At 37.8% G+C, this 17,500-nt stretch overlaps 1 protein-coding gene across 1 annotated transcript in view; it reads left to right on the forward strand.

Moving 5' to 3' along the window:
* The window catches only part of vps45 (vacuolar protein sorting 45 homolog), a 218,032-nt gene that overhangs the window by 146,454 nt on the left and 54,078 nt on the right, over positions 1-17,500 (forward strand). Inside the window, exon 14 of the mRNA XM_051923650.1 lies at positions 1,861-1,992. Within this exon, the coding sequence (XP_051779610.1) occupies positions 1,861-1,992 (132 nt within the window). The remainder of the gene's footprint in view (positions 1-1,860; positions 1,993-17,500) is intronic.

Below are 17,500 nucleotides of genomic sequence, written 5' to 3' on the forward strand. Positions count from 1 at the left end.
TTATGTGTATATATGTGTGTGTATATATATATATATATATATGTACATATGTATTTGTATATGTATATTTATAAATATGTACAGTTTACGAGGGGGGCACAAGAATAATGGGAATTTAAAAAAAAAAAAAAATGTTTCTCAGAACATTTCCAGAATTTAATCACCCTCAAAATACTGTCCCTGAGACACAATACCCTTGTCCCACCGCTTTTTCCATTACATGATAGCCTTCAGCACCTCTGTTGTTTGCTTCTAGACTTCCTCTACATCCTGAAAATACTTTCTTTTAAGGTCTCTCTTCATTCTTGGAAATTAGAACAAATTGCAGGGTGCAAGGTCTGGGGAGTAGGGCTGATGGGAAACCATTGTCATCCCGTTTATCGAGAGAAACTGCCACATAATCAGTGCTGTGAGGGCAGGAGCATTGTCGTGATGCAGAAGCCACTAGCCTGAATGCCACAATTCAATTCGTTTTCTCCGCACTGCATGACGCAATCGCGTGAGCATTTCAAGGACGCCACTCAGCTAAATGATGTAGAAGGCACTCTAGTACATGCACCTAGCAGCAAATGTTGGAACTAATGCTCTCCAACCTCCAGAAAAAATTCTAATTATTTTATTTTCATATTGTCAGACGTCACATCACAGACGTAACAGGACATACACCAAGGCGGATGAATACTTTCGCCAGACACTGCTTGGCTTCGCAAGACGCTGCTTTGCTTCCGAGGTTCTTCACAATGAATCTTTGTGTTTCTTTATTTTTCCAAATGCAAGTTTGCAGCATGCTTGTTGTAGATCTTATTTTCCATCCTCATTTCAATATAGATGCAGATTTTGGATATATACTGTATACAGTGATCCCTCGCTATATCACACTTCGACTTTCACGGCTTCACTCTATCTCGATTTTTTCTCATACACGCTTACGTCACTACGCATGCGCTTTCTGAGAACTTTTATCTAAGCCCCACAATGGCTCCTAAGCATGCTGCTTTTTCTAAGCCTTCTAACAATGAAACTAAGCGCCGGAGGAAGATGCTTACCATCCAGGAGAATGGTCCTTAGAGGTCCTTAGTTCAGCAAAATATATGAACCACTACATTAGATGAAAACTAAGTTCTTAAACAGCTGCTCATAAACTTGACCAGCTGAGTTAGTATACTTGTTTGGTTGCAATCTGAGATATTCCATTGCACCTGTCAGAATAAATCCCCTGGGAGTTTGAGCAAAGTTAAACTTTGTATATGAGACAAACATTTTGGGAGCCCAGTTTAGCACTTCTCTCAAGTAATGAACACTTTCCTTAACCCTGAATATTAATACATTGAAGATGAAGGTGGTTTACTGTAAGATCTTAATCACAAATATTAATGTAGTCTCTACTAATTCCAGTTAATTTAGTTTGATTTTAATTTCTATTGTCCCATTCATTTGTTTTGCCAATGTTTTGAATAGTGTTTTTTTTTGGTAAAAATGAAAAACATTTATCTTTCATTTTTGTGTTCTCTTTGGAATCTTAAATGTAGTACATAATTAACAAATTTGTTTATTTTGAGCATCCAAACTGTGTCAAAAAATACACCTTTACTTTTTGTTGTTAGAACTGGGACACAAATTGCACGTCTAAACTGGCATTCTAAATACATTGATAATGTAAAAATATTAAATGCTATTGTCTAGTTTTTACATAAATTCCATTCAAATCTAGGAAAATGTCTAAAATGTTTGAACCTTTATAATCAAAATAGGTTTACTTTTGAAAAATAAGAGATCTTTCTAGACCTGAGATTTTTTGTGATGTTTTTAAATAACGACAAAGCCTAAATTTTTCTTTTCTTTGTGCTCTTTTTTGTACAGGCCACAGGACATCCTTGTATTTATAATTGGTGGGGCTACCTTTGAAGAGGCTTTGACAGTTTATAATTTAAATCGTACTAACCCAGGCGTCCGAATTGTCTTGGGGGGGACTGCTATTCACAACACTAAAAGGTAGGCAAAGATTACCCCAAAATTATGATTGTTTATTTCTAACAATTTGATCAAGTTTGCAACTTTACAGAAATACTTTTGACCATATTAAACTCGAAGACTTTCATTCCTTATTGTTACGGTAATGTGATCTTTTTCCAAGAGAGAGGGACAAAGTTTGTCTATGATTCTGTGGTGCTATGTTCACCAAGCTACCTTTTTTTGCAGTGTTTTGACTAATTATTTAATTATATAATTAACATGTTTTTAACTAACCATTGTTTGGACATGATGTCTTCCTGTACTCATAATTTCAGCATTCTGTGTTATGTCAAGTGCTGTTGCTTCTGTCTTATTGAACTTAACTGTGATTTTCTTTTACAATTTTTATGTAGTTTTTGCTTATCTGTACACCAGTTCCTGCTTAGCACTCCTTTTCACTTGCTCAAGTAGTTAATATCTAAACTAGATTTATACTAAAATGTTCTGCAGCTCGCTCTTATTGTTTACTACAAGATGCCCATGCAGTATGCAAACCTCAGCTGACAGGTTGTTGAGTATGTAAGGCCATGCCACATTACATGATTTTTCCAGCAATTTTCAGTTGCAGACTTTATTTGCATAATCTTAGTGAGTTGAGGACTTCCAGTCATGTAGTCCGACTCAATCAGACCAGTCTGATTTTGTAGGGGTTACACTCAAACGGGTTGTATGTCTATGCAAGAGCTGACAACCAGTGAGTGGTCACCAGGAAGTACAATGCATATAATGCAGTTATGAGGAATACAGAACATAGGTATTTTGGACCTCAAAAACAGACTCGATGCCTGTCTGTTTGATGTCTCATGTATTAAATACAATGACAAAAGAGGAAAAAAAGGGCACAGGTTGCGGCTGAACTTGTATTGGAAAGCATTCTTGAAATATAAGCTGTGTTAGGCAGTACATTATTGGGATAGAAAGTGGTGAGCTCACAATATTTTGGAAATGTGAAACTGTTCTGGAAAGTCATCATAGAATCATCATTTGCCAACACCTGCTATAGCTGGTCATGTAATCTGATATCTTCAGACGACAAGATAAGTAACAGTAGTCATCAAGTTTGACGCTAGCTTCTACTAGAAATTGTTTTGGCTTTATATGTCAAAACAGCTTGCTGTGAAATGGGTAAAGTTTAGTCTAACTTAGCTTTTAGACCTGTATCCTCTCTGCATTTTAATTACAATGTACATGTTAAAAAAAAAAAAAATACAGGCCCATTTTCCAGTTAAATTATGTGCTATTTTACATGTCAGTTAAATAAAAAATAGAGCACACATTTTTGGGGCCTGCCAAGAAAACAATGAAGAAAAAAGTTAGTCATATACTTGGCTGTCATTTTGCAGGAGATAAAATGTGAGATGTGATAGTGGGTAAAAAAATACATCCACCTTTTGGTTTCTTACAGATCTTGTATAGCTATTGTCTTCGGTATGACAGAGTATCCAGTTGTGCAGCTGTTTCAATTCATCATAAATGAAAGTTACCAATCAGTTTTACTTGCTAAACATGCAACAGCTAACTTTTTTTAAACTTTGAAAATGTCATTAAAATATCATATGGTAGATTGTCTACGGTAGTAACATGTATTCTATTAGGATAACCATCTTGTGTCATTTCTGCTAGACTAGATACCCCTTTAGTTTCTGCTTGTTTAATTTCTTCAATTACCCCCTCTGGTAGCAATGATTACTTTAAGCTTGCATGATTAATTTACCCATTAAATGATGCCTATGAAAATATATTACTTCCTTGTTGATAGTCATTGCATGACTTGACTCAGTGGGTAATAAACATTGTCAAGTGAGGATATCCCAATTAACAAGATGCTCTGTTAGAAGACAGGTTTGATTCAGGGCTTATTTATGTTCATAGTGCTTTAGTTTACATGTGAAATTAGCACTTCTTCTGTGTTCACATCAGTTTCACATGCATATTGGATAAAGTGGAAACTCTAAACAGGACAAGCATAGAGGTGTGTGTGTGTGTGTATCAAAGTGTAGCCTTGCAATAGGCATCTTTTCCAGCCTTGCTTGAATTGGTTCTGACAAGATAAACAAGTTTATATTCTATTCATATTTTCTTATTAAGCAAATTTCTACTTAACATGCTTAGTTATTACAAATATGATATGACAAAATAAAATGCCACATAAATGCAACTTATATTATTGCAGCATAAATTAAGGAACAACATACTATATATATGTTAAATAAGGGGAACAGAGATGACCTAAAGTCTTTATTTAAAGGTTCAGCCAACAGAAGTGTCAGTTGTAGCTCAGGTCTCAAAATTACAAATCAAAATACCAAATTCAAAACAAATAACTAGAAGCCTAAGTCAGTCACAGAGCAAGCTTCTCAGTCCCCAGAGCAGGCATCCTAATTCTTCTGGAGGTTTCAGGAATCTTTCTGTAACTGGCATCTCTTATCTGTCCCCCTAAAGTGCTTTATAATTTCTGTAATATCTAAACTTTTTCCTGTTGGTTATAGCTCAGTTTCGAAAAATTATCAAAAAATTATTTAATTATTCAGTCATGTGAAAAGTAAGTACACTTCATTGAAAGTGTTAACTTTTTCAAAATATTTGAATAGGTAAACAATAGATCTTCAAGCAAACGGTGCCTACAGACAACGTTGATATAATTAAATAAAAGCACAAGGGAAATTTGTGTTTTCCATTATTTATTCAACAACAGTATCACTAGATTTAGTGGTCTACTGGAGAAATAATACACATATCCTTTGCCTCCGAACCCAATATTGCCCCATTTAGCAGAAATGACTTTTTGCAGGCGATTTGCATAACTGCCAGCAGTTTCCGATGGCAAGTTTACATTTTTGACCATTAATTTATGCAATATTCCTTCAGTTGCAAAATGTTTGTAGGTTTTCTCGTACAAGTACTGCCCATTTCAAATCCCCATAACAACATATCAGTAGGATTCAAATCAAGTCTTTGGCTAGGCCAGTCTATAACCCTCCATTTCTTCTTTTTGTGCCATTCCTTGGTGGGTTTGCTTTTGTGCTTCAAATCATTATGTTGAAGGGTCCATTTTCTGTTTAACTTCAACTTTTGGATGGCCTTGCATTCTCCTCAAGCACACGTTTATATGATTCAGAGTTCTTAGTTAACTCGATGACTGCAAGCTGCAAAAGACAGTAAAGCAACCCAAACCATAACATTTCCACTACCATGCTTCACAGTTAGATTTACAAGAGAAGAACCTCATTCCATCTTCGGTTTACAGTAATCCCTCGCTATATCGTGCTTCGACTTTCGCGGCTTCACTCTATCGCGTATTTTATATGTAAGCATATTTAACACTAGAATTACCAGAGTCTACGAAAAAACTCGTAGATCCGGCCCACGTTAAATCGCTTCTTAAATCCGTTCACACTTCTCTGCCAACATCCTTTGTCCTCTAAATGTGCTGATAAAAGACAAGCTGCCAGCAGCCGGCTATTCCATCCCCCACTGACTTAGAACGTAAACGAACTTTTCCCAGCTCATGCCTTGATTGATTATCTGGGAGTGAAGTGGAGTTTTAGAATGGAAATAATAGATCGTTATTTGGAACACACGCATTTCATGTGTGTTCCGTTTCTACAGTAATCTGTGTAAACACATTGTTAAAACAGAAACTTTTTCATATTTTAGTAATAAATGTTACAAAATGTAGTAGGCATAAACTATAGAATGTGTAAAGCCTGAGTTCCAAAGATCAAATAAACACCTTCACAAAAGCTTGAAGGATGATACAACAGTTTCTGTGGCGCAGCGCGCTAAGATTTGCTTCTTAGAGCGCAGCAGCTTTGCCGTGCCTCACAAACCTGAGTTCGATTCCCTGCTGGGGATAAAGAGTTGCTTTTTTTTTTTTTTTCTTTTTAACCTCAAACGGACATAAAATTTATAAATTGGTATGCACTGTCAGTTAATGAGATCGTTATATTTTCATGTGGGATGCTCCTTTTAAAATATTTTTTTTAACAATTGAGACTGCAATTAACATGAACAACTGTCCTTATAACTTATTTTTAAGATCCATAACACACAGACAGACAGAGCACTGCGTAACAGAGAGACAGACAGGCAGAGATATATAAATAAACAGGGAAGGCACATGTACTGAAAGAAAAAAAAAGATCAACATGTGCGTTGTTCCTGCTGCACTGAATAAACGCACGCGCTCTAACATCACCCCTCCCCCCATATGACTCTTTAAGTAACAGCACAAGTACAGATGCAAACCAAGTGTAATCAAGAGTCACCGATTCGATCCCCACTCACTCCTGTATTTGCCGTTTTCAGTAGTAAGCTGCTCTTTTTGTTAATATTATACAGTACACACATGCACTTGGTTTGTGTCTGTACTTGTGCTGTTACTTAGAGAGTCAGATCAGGGGGAGGGGTGATGTTAGAGCACGTGAGCTTATTCAGTGCTGCAGGAACAACGCACATGTTGAACTTTGTTTTCTTTCAGTACATGTGGCTTCCCTGTTTATTTATATATCTCTGCCTGTGGCTGCTTTGTCAAGCGATATGCTTCCTGCATGGTGCTTCGCATACTTAAAAGACCAAACAGCACGTATTGATTTTTGATTGTTTGCCTTTCTCTCTCTCTCTCTCGCTCTGACATTCTCTGCTCCTGACAGAGGGGGTGTGAGCAGGGGGGCTGTTCGCACCCCTAGAAGATACGGACGCTCCTCTAAAAAATGCTGAAAGACTACCTTTACATTGCTCCCTTCCTAACAGCTGCTTTGTCCGGCGGTGCTTCGCATACTTAAAAGCCCAAAAAGCACCTATTGATTTCTGATTGTTTGCTTTTTCGCTCTCTCTCTCTCTCTGACATTCTGTGCTCCTGACACGCACTCCTTTGAAGAGGAAGATATGTTTGCATTCTTTTAATTGTGAGACGGAACTGTCGTCTTTGTCTTGTTATGGAGCACAGTTTAAACTTTTGAAAAAGAGACAAGTTTGCAGTGTTTGAATAAAGTTCCTGTCTCTCTACAACCTCCTGTGTTTCTGTGCAAATCTGTGACCCAAGCATGACAATATAAAAATAACCATATAAACATATGGTTTCTACTTCGCGGATTTTCACCTTTCGCGGGGAGTTCTGGAACGCAACCCCCGCGATCGAGGAGGGATTACTGTACACCAAACATGTCTACTGTTTCCTTGGCCAAACACCTCTGTCTTTGATTCATCTGCCCAGAGCACATTGTTTCAGAAATGCCTGGTCTTTGCCCATAGTCTTGCTCTAATGTTTGTTTTGGACAAGAGTTTGCAAGAGTTTCCTGAAGATGCGCTGCATTGAAACTTTGGAATTTTTGGAGACTTCTTTTAGTATCAAACAATCAGCATTTGGGCTGAATTTGCTGGGCCGTTCAGTCCTGGACAAATTAGCATTTATTTGAAATCTGCACCACTTGCAGATGATTTTCCTTACATTGAAATGATTGATTTCAAATAATTTGGTGATCTTCTTAAATCCTTTAACAGAGTCATAGGCATCCACAGCCATCTTTCGGAGGGCTTTAGGGAGCTCTTTTGATCTTGGCGTGATGGCACCACACATATTAATAGAAAACAGAACACCATGCTGCAGATAACTGTGGTTTAAATACGACAGTTTCCACCTGAATACTCTATAAGGTGGTTCTAGTCAGTAGTACCAAATCTGGAACACCTGATCCTAATTTTATGGACCAGAAGTGGTGAAAAATGTAGGATTCTACTTTCTTATAGTCAAATCCATAAGTACTTGGACAATTTTCATAGTTTTAACTCTGTACACCACCACAGTGGATTTGAAACAAAGCAATCAAGATGTGATTGATGTACAGTATACCCCCAAAATTCGCGGGGGTTACGTTCCTAGGGCACCCGCAAATTGTGAAAAACCGTGACTTTTGCATGTGGTTAAAAAATGCCTATTTTTATAGTTTCAACCCTAAATACAGTATGCCCCCAAAGCACTTTAATTTTGTTGCAAACTCAGCTTAATACATTAATACATTACCTAAAAAATTACGTTATTACCTAAAAACAGAATGTAAAGGTAAACCCGTCTACTGTACAGTACTGTACTGCTATGTCTCCCGCGGTGCTAGAATGTAAAATACCGATGTTACCACTATACATACTGTAATTCATGCAAGCGCGTTTTCTTTGGAATGCGCTGTCATTTTCTTTGCTATAAATAGAGTAAATACGTAATAATTTCATTTAATTAAAATACAGTAAAATGTACGGGTACTCACCAATGATGAATGATATTGATGATGATGATGAAGTACAGTTAAAGCTCCTCAGGTGGCGCCTCTTCTTCAGGCACTTCAGGAGGAGTCGTATCTTTGTATATGGTCTTCTTCTGGTGGGGTTTCGTGCTGGCTTTTCATTATAGGTTTCAGGAACATTGTGATAGGAAGTTGCTACATTGCTTCCTGTAGCGAACTGCTGGTACAATTTCCGTGCTTTCTCATGGATGATGTTACCGTCTTCCTGCAGTCGGTGATCCACAGTGCCAAGGCAGGTTCCATCCTGACGATATTTTTATTCCTTACGGTCTTTTCCTTTTTTGGACTGTCACAGAAATTTACAGATATGGTATTCCAGATCGCTGCTTCATTCTTCTTCATGTAGCATACGGTGCTTTCATTAATGCCATAGTGGCACGCTACTGCAGCATAACGTTTTAGTTCCCGGAGCAAATCAACCTTCTCCTACAGTGTTTTAAACTTCTTCTGGCGCTTAGGCTCAGTTCCAGAAGCTTTAGAAGGTCCAGAGCAGTTCGACAACATCGTGTGCATTTAAAAATAACAAAACAATAACAAAATGGAAAATACGAGAACACTCAGCTGGAGACGCGTCACAAAGCAGCAGTCAATCATCAGCAAGGAGAAATAAATAATGCTTTTGGATTGGCTACTTTCACCATCACAAACCGTGTTTCCCTCAGTGGTTGCTTCCTGTTCTCTCTACAGCACAGTATTGCCACAAAAAAAGCCATAAAATATTGCGGAGGATATTTGCGCTTTCCGCTAACAATTAATAGTTAGTTCTAAGAAGGAAATCCGCGAACGACTGAGTCTGCGAACCCTGAACAGCAACTTCGCAGGTTTCTACTGTATAGACTTTTAGCATTAATTGAAGGGGTTTAACAAAAATATTGTATGGGCTGTTAGAAAAGACAGTCATTTTTCATGGTCCCCATATTTGGAAAAACTAACATAATCATAAATATAATGATCATGTTCAATATTTCATTGAAAATCCTTTACGATCAATGACTGCCTGAAGTCTGAAGCCCATGGCTATCGCAGAGCAGAGTCCCTATTGGCATTTACGGGATTTGAACCGGCAACCTTCCGATTGCCAGTGCAGATCCCTAGCCTCAGAGCCTCCAGATAAATAAATCTATTAATAGATACTTTTAGTGCTGAGGAACTGGATAAACCTCTGACGCTATCAGAATTACTAGATGCTATAAAGTCACCTCAAGGGTGGAAATCAGAAGGCCCTGATGACTACCCAGTAGAATTTTATAAGAAATTCTCCACTCAGCTAGCTCCCCTCTTATTGGCAACATTTACAGAAGCTAGAGACAATCAAATTCTACCTCAAACCTTTCGTCAAGCATTAATCACAGTCTTTCCTAAAAAATATAAGGACTTGTTACAATGTGCATCATACAGACCAATTTCACTTCTGAGTAATGATGTTAAGATACTCTCCAAAATCATAGCTAGAAGGATGGAGAAAGTGCTGCCTTCGGTAATATTACAGGATCAAACTGGATTTATTAAAGGCCAACACTTATCTTCCAATCTTCGACGCCTGTTTAATGTGATATATTCACCAGCACAATCAAACACCCCAGAGATGATATTATCGTTGGATGCAGAAAAAAGCATTTGACATGATTGAATGGAACTACCTTTTCACTACATTAGAGAAATTTGGGTTTGGCCCGAATATTTGTGCATGGATCAAACTACTGTATACCAATCCAGAAGCTTCAGTTGTATTAATAACATTTGTTTAGACTACTTTAAACGAAAACGTGGCACCAGACAAGGATGCCCCTTGTCACCACTGCTGTTTGCAATCGCCATTAAACCACTGGTGGTCCACTGTTGAAATTCTAATCAGATAAAAGGGATTATCAGAGAAGGACTGGAACAGAAAATTTCTCTATATGCAGATGATATGGTTTTATATATATCAGACCCAGAAAACACTGTGCCTGCAGTTTGAACAGTGCTTACAGAGTTTCAAAAGATCTCTGGTCTCAGAATTAATTTGAATAAAAGTATACTCTTTCCAGTGAATTCTCAAGCATATAATATTAGATTGGACCCCCTACCTTTTACCATAACAGATCAGTTTAAATACCTAGGGGTAAATATCACAAGTAAACATAAAGCTCTTTATCAACAAAATTTCGCCGTCTGTATGGAAAAATTAGCAAGACTTGCATAGATGGTCAACCCTTCATCTCACTCTAGCTGGAAGAATTAACGTTGTTAAGATGAATATCCTTCCTAAGCTTCTTTTTTTATTTCAAAACATCCCAATATACATCAATAAATAATTTTTTAAACAATTAGATTCAACCATAACCTCATTTATTTGGAACTCAAAACATTCACGTATCTGAAGAGCGACCCTACAAAGACCTAAGGCAGAAGGTGGCATGGCTCTACCTAATTTTCAGTTTTATTACTGGGCAGCAAACATGCAAGCTATAAAAACATGGACACAAATAAATGAACATACACAGGCTTGGTCCGCAATAGAAGTAAAATCCTGCAGTACTTCTTTATATTCCCTGCTCTGCGCCCCAATAAATGCAAGTTATCGCAAATATACTAATAACCCAATTGTACTTCAGTCACTCAGAACATGGAACCAATTCAGAAAGCATTTTAAGATGGAGAATCTTTTATCTATGGCACCTCTGCAAGAGAACCACCTCTTTCAACCCTCGCAAACATATCTAGTTTTTAATATCTGGAAAAGGATTTGGGATTAAATTGCTCAGAGATCTTTATATAGACAATATCTGTGCATCCTTTGAACAATTACATTCCAAATTTAACCTTTCAGCTACACATTTCTTTCACTATCTTCAAATTAGAAATTTTGTTAAACAGAACCTGCCCGGTTTTCCTCACCTTGTACCCTGCACCATGCTGGAAAAAATACTGCTCAATTTCGAGGACTTAGACACCATTTCTGCAATATATAAAATTTTATTAGAGTCCCTTCCTTTCAAAGATCCAAGAGGACAATGGGAAAAATATCTCTTAATTAATATATCAGAAAAGGAGTGGAAGGTAGCAATGCAGAGAATCCACTCGAGTTCCATATGCGCAAAGCATACAATTATTCAACTCAAAATTATATATTGAGCACATCTGTCTCGCTTAAAACTGTCCAAAATATTTCCAGGGCAAGATCCAACCTGTGAACGCTGCAACAAAGCTCCTGCCTCACTGGGTCACATGTTTTGGGCCTGCACCAAATTAACATCATTTTGGACCAAAATTTTTAAGTGCCTTTCAGACATCCTTGGTGTCACAATCCCGCCTAACCCATTAATAGCTGTGTTTGGTGTTCTTCCAAATGGATTTGAAGTGGAGAAGGACAAACAAACTGTGATTGCATTCACTACACTTTTGGCACGCAGACTTATTTTGTTAAATTGGAAGAATCCTAACTCTCCTCTTATAAGTCAGTGGGAAACCAATGTTTTATATTATTTGAAACTGGAAAAAATCAAATTCTCAGTTAGAGGATCTGTACAGAACTTTTTCAAAACCTGGCAGGATCTAATTAATAATACTTTAGAATAAGAATTATCTCTGCATTTCTTTTTCTTCTCCGTTTATCTTTATTGCCCTATTAAACTCAACAATTTAGATATGTTTACAAGCTTTAAGTATTACTCCTTTGACCATGCTCTCCATCTCAGGGGTGGGGTTTGATTTGTTTTCAATCCTATTTTTTGTAAAAATTGATCTATTTGTACGGAATGATTACAATAAAATTAATAAAAAAAAAAAAAAAAGATTTAATTGTGGGCAGGAAGTTTTTATCTATAAAGAAATAATCAATTCTTGAGTAACAGTGATGTTTTGGTGAGAAGAAGAAATATGCTCTTAAGTATGAATTTAATAATCTCCATGGGTCTGATCCATATTACTAACCGAGAATGGTAAACCGGAAGGCACGGACGCAGGTACACGGCGATGGACCCAGGAGACATAGTGCGCCGGCGCCTACAGTGCGCGTCTCATAAACTGCTAGCGAAGTCTGATCCACCACGAACGAAGGAGTCACGGCTCAAAAACGAAAGAGCTCAACTAACGTAAATAAGACATGAAGCAACAACGCGCCCATAGCTAACGACTAACGACACAGCCACACAGAAAAGAGGATTCCGCACTGCACCCCAGAGTCAAACGGAAGACACTACGGAGTCCGCAAAGGTCCACAAAGATAGTACGAAAGGCGCAGGCGCCTACAACGCGCTTCTGAACTAAACGTCCACACTACACAGCATGGTCCGGGTAATAAGAATAAACGAACTCTCCGTATTAAACGTACGGCATCCTCACACGTCCAAACCATATAGCATATGTGAATCACATTACAGTGATGCATTATTAACAGTACAACCACAGAAAACGCTCCGTATTAACAGTAAGTGCAATTATCCATATTACTAACGGTAGACAACGGATAACTAATGGAGTCACGGTCACGGCTCCAAAACGATCGAGCTCAACTAACGGAGCTACAAAAATGAGCCCGCATGGATAACAAAAATAAACGTAGGCGCCTACAACGCGTGTCTGAAACCGCGGAAGCAAAACTGTCTCGGCTCTAAAACCAAACAGCTCGACTAACGGAGCTACAAAAACGAGCCCGCAAGGACAAATACAATGAACATAGACGCCTACAACGCGCATCTGAAACTGTGGAAGCAAAGCAGGCACGGGTTCAAAACAAAAGACCACAACTGACGGAAATACAAAAACGAGCCCGGACTTGATATAATCAATGAACGCAGGCGCCTACAACGCGCGTCTGAAATGCCGCAAGTAAAGCAGGCACGGCTCCAAAAAGAAAGAGCTCGACTGGCGGGGCTACAAAAACGAGCCCGCCTGGATAAAAACAATGAACGCAGGCGCCTACAACGTGCTTCTCAAACAACGCAACCAAAGGAGTCACGGCTCCAAAACGAAACATCTCAACTAACGGACATACAGAAACGAGCCCGCCTGAATACAATTAATGAATGCTGGCGCCTACAACGCGCCTCTCAAACAGCAGAGGCAATAGATAAATGGCAAAGAAAGGAACGACAAACAGCCACTAAACAATTCCGACAATTAGCTAACAACGCATTCTGTAATGAGTCCACTATTAATGAACATTCATTAGGATTAATGAATATCATTTGCTGTCATTGTCATTCACTTAACTTCCCTGAAGAAACAACTGGCAATACAACTAATGAATTTACACCTTGTTGTCAAAAGGGTCAGGTTAGACTGCCTCCTTTAGATGAATATCCTGAATATCTACAGAAGCTTCTAACTAACAATGTACCCGAAAGTAAAAACTTTATGGACTGCATTAGATCCTACAATAGTTCATTTGTTTTTGCATCTACCGGGGTAAATATCAGGCCACCAGCTGGCAATGGCCCATACTGCTTTCGCATATGTGGACAAATATTACATTGGATTGGAACAGTTCACCCTGAGCCAAATCACGAACGCAAATATGCACAGATCTACGTGTTAGATCCAGATAACGCAATCTATCAACGAATGAACCTTCCTGAAAACAAGCAATGCACAGAGCTGATAATGAGAAACGTCGCTGAAGTCATAAACAATCACCCATTAGCTAAGTCTATAAAAATGCTACATGAGGTTGAAAGAGAAGCCAATACAAAAGCAGAAGCAGAAGGTGTAGCGCCAACTACAATTGCTTTAGTGTTAATAAAGGTGCCATGCTATGGGTTCTTTACTTCCTTTGTTCGTCATCTACACCTTTACACTCTAATATACTGTATCTCATACATACATCAATGTATTTCGGGTTACCCAACACCAGGGGTTGGCGAGCGAAGCGAGCTGGGGGCGGAGCCCCCTATTAAATTATGACCAATTAACATCTAACACTTCAAAAATAATCACACAGTTTTTATCACTATTGTAGTTAAAGACCTATCCATGTCTGGATTTATAACATAAAGTCTCCAGCGATTATAATTTTGTGTGTTCACATTAGGAATAGATGCAAAAACATTTTAGGTTAAGTATTTATCATTAATGTTAGGTGCATAGATACTTATCAAAATCACTTTGCCAGATTACCCTTCAGGATCTTGTACCACAGATTAAACTGTTCTGTGAATTAAGATTCCCACACCTCTAGTTTTCTTTGTATAGCTGGAGGGAATATTTGGCCAGTCCAGTCTCTTTGCAACTGAAACTGATCCTTGTTGATTAAGTGAGTCTCATGTAAAAATACTATCTTGGCATTTAGACCTGTTAGGTGGGAAATACTTTCTTCGTCTTTAGTTCATGATTGAGACCTTTGACAGTCCAGCTCATAAAGTTTATTGTTTGGTCATAGAGGCATTGCTTCTGATCTTCTGTTGTCATTTTATAATCTTAAATTAAGGTTGTATGTTATTACATGTGATAGCTTTAACCTTAATTTCCAGTATTGCAAAGAGTTTTGACTATGAAGCCTATTGTTGTGTTGGCACTTACAATTGTGGGGATACAAAGGATAGATTGGAAATAGCTTGCTCTCTTTCTCTCAGCCCCCAAACTTCCCACCCTCCATATATTAATTTGTTTGAATCTGTACTAATAAAAGGCAAAGCCCTCACTGACTCACTCATCACTAATTCTCCAACTTCCCGTGTAGGAAGAAGGCTGAAATTTGGCAGGCTCATTCCTTACAGCTTACTTACAAAAGTTAAGCAGGTTTCATTTCGAAATTCTACGCATAACGGTCGACAATGTCCGCCATGTTAAACTTTCTTATTTATGGCCCCATCTTTACGAAATTTGGTAGGCAGTTTCCCTGCGCTAACCGAAACTGATGTATGTACTTATTTTGGTGGTGTGACGCCACTGTCGGCCGCCGTATTGAACTTTCCAACGGTCTTTGTTAGTTATGGGCCCATCTTCAAGAAATTTGGTACGCGGGTTCCCAACGCTAACTGAGTCCTACTTACGCCCGGAGATGGCGACTGCCTTTTCTATTCTCTGTGTTACATATTGCACGGCCATATCAGGCTCACTCTTGATATCCGGAGGAACATTGTGTCTTATGTATTGAATGACTAGGACAGGTTCAAGGTGTGGACTGATGATGGTACAGGAGATAATTCTACTACACAGGAGCACTATAAGAGTGAAATGCTTAAGCCCTTCACCTATGGTTCTGCATGTGAGTTGATGGCTGCCGCTGAATTGTTCGGTTGTCGCTTTCAAGTGTACCGAAATGGCCAAATATTTTACACCTTTGGACAACTGCCAATTTCTCCTAAACATCTTAGATTCAAAGGTGACGATTTGAATAGTGGACACTTTGATGTTTATGAATGTTTAATCTCTCAAAAGCTGGATGTGAAGTTATCGATGAAACCCATTTCAATTCAAATGCCTCCAATTTCCAGTAAGGCTCTGCTTCGCAATGACAATAAGTCTCAGGGACAGACCCTACAAAAGGTTGGCATTGATTTGAGGCAAGGTTGCTTTTCACATGGCCAACTGTACGTTGCATGCTCAAGAGTAAGCTCAACGCTCAGTTTGGTCATATTACAACCGGAGGGCCGAGCTGACAACGTGGTATACAAAGAGATCCTTAACAAATAATTATTGGTATATTTTCCCTCAGTTTAAAAAGGTTTACTTTTCTTCTTAATAAAAATTTTAAAGCAGTACTTCGCCGCTGCGAAGCGCAGGTATTTTGCTATATATTATAAAAGAAACCTTATGCTGAAACTCAATTTTTGGAAAAATTATTTTAGGTATTCATACAAAATGGAAAAATTAATACTAAAATTAAGTGTGCTTTTTGATTTGTTCTCTTGATCATATTTTTCTTCCCTTTTATGTTTGACTGTCAGGTTATTGTCTTACATATTGAGTTATTAGGCATTTCTAGAAGCTTATCTCCTCTTAGATGTATACCTGGGATCTGAATAAGATGTCAATAGTTAGTGCTTTAGTCTATTTTTGAAGGAGTGCCTAGCAAACCTTGCTGCAGGGTAAATATTATAAAACATGTTGTCTGTGCCATCTGCTTGAGTCATTGAAGGTATGCAGTTTTGACGTGTATTATATTTTTTTTCACTCCATTAAGTTGCCAGATTTGCAGTTGAAATTTATGAACCATTCTAATTGGATAACAGCTGCTCACGGAAGCAATCGCAGCAATGTAAAGAAAAAGCCTTTTTCATTGGAGCGTTTCAGCTGAATCCTAACTTTTATAGTATTTAAGGAAAGTGAAAGCAAAGATGAAGTTGTGACAGCTGCTGGGAACCCTCTCCCACAGATATCAAGCCACTTGGAAACAGAGGGCCTTTAGAGTATAACACAAACTTAGTAGGCACCTGTCAGTAGTTTAGAAAATTGCTTTCTACAACGTAAAACATGATTTGTCAAATAATGTAAAGGTTGCAGGGTAATTAAGAATAAAAATGGTATACATGTGCCTGTCACCTTTGTCCTAGAATTTGGCCAGCAATTAAATTGTGCTGTTATCATTCGTTGTCATAGTTTGTACAACTAGTGTTTTTCAGGAAAGATTTTTTTATTTATTTTTTTATTAAATACTGTAGTTTGATGCAGTGAAATGCAAAAAAGTCCACGTGAAACCCCACCTCACCATCCATTAATGTTAGTACAATTCAAAATTGATTAAATCAGTGTTTCCCAACCTCTGTCCTGGGGGCACACTGTGGCTGCAGGTTTTTGTTCCAGCCAGCTTCTGTTTTTAATTGGACTTGGGGCTAATTAAGTAATGTGTTATTTGCCAAGTTCTGTGTTTTGGGAACAATATAGAAATTAGAAAACTAAGTTTAGAAAAACTAAGTTAGGTAAATTTTATATTTATATATATATATATATATATATATATATATATATATATATATATATATATATATATATAATATATATATATATAAAAAATAATATTAATATACAGTGCATCCGGAAAGTATTCACAGCGCATCACTTTTTCCACATTTTGTTATGTTACAGCCTTATTCCAAAATGGATTAAATTCATTTTTTTCCTCAGAATTCTACACACAATACCCCATAATGACAACGTGAAAAGAGTTTACTTGAGTTTTTTGCAAATTTATTAAAAATAAAAAAACTGAGAAATCACATGTACATAAGTATTCACAGCCTTTGCTCAATACTTTGTCAGTGCAC

The sequence above is a fragment of the Erpetoichthys calabaricus genome, chromosome 2 (assembly GCF_900747795.2).
Source record: "Erpetoichthys calabaricus chromosome 2, fErpCal1.3, whole genome shotgun sequence".
Lineage (NCBI taxonomy): Eukaryota > Metazoa > Chordata > Cladistia > Polypteriformes > Polypteridae > Erpetoichthys > Erpetoichthys calabaricus.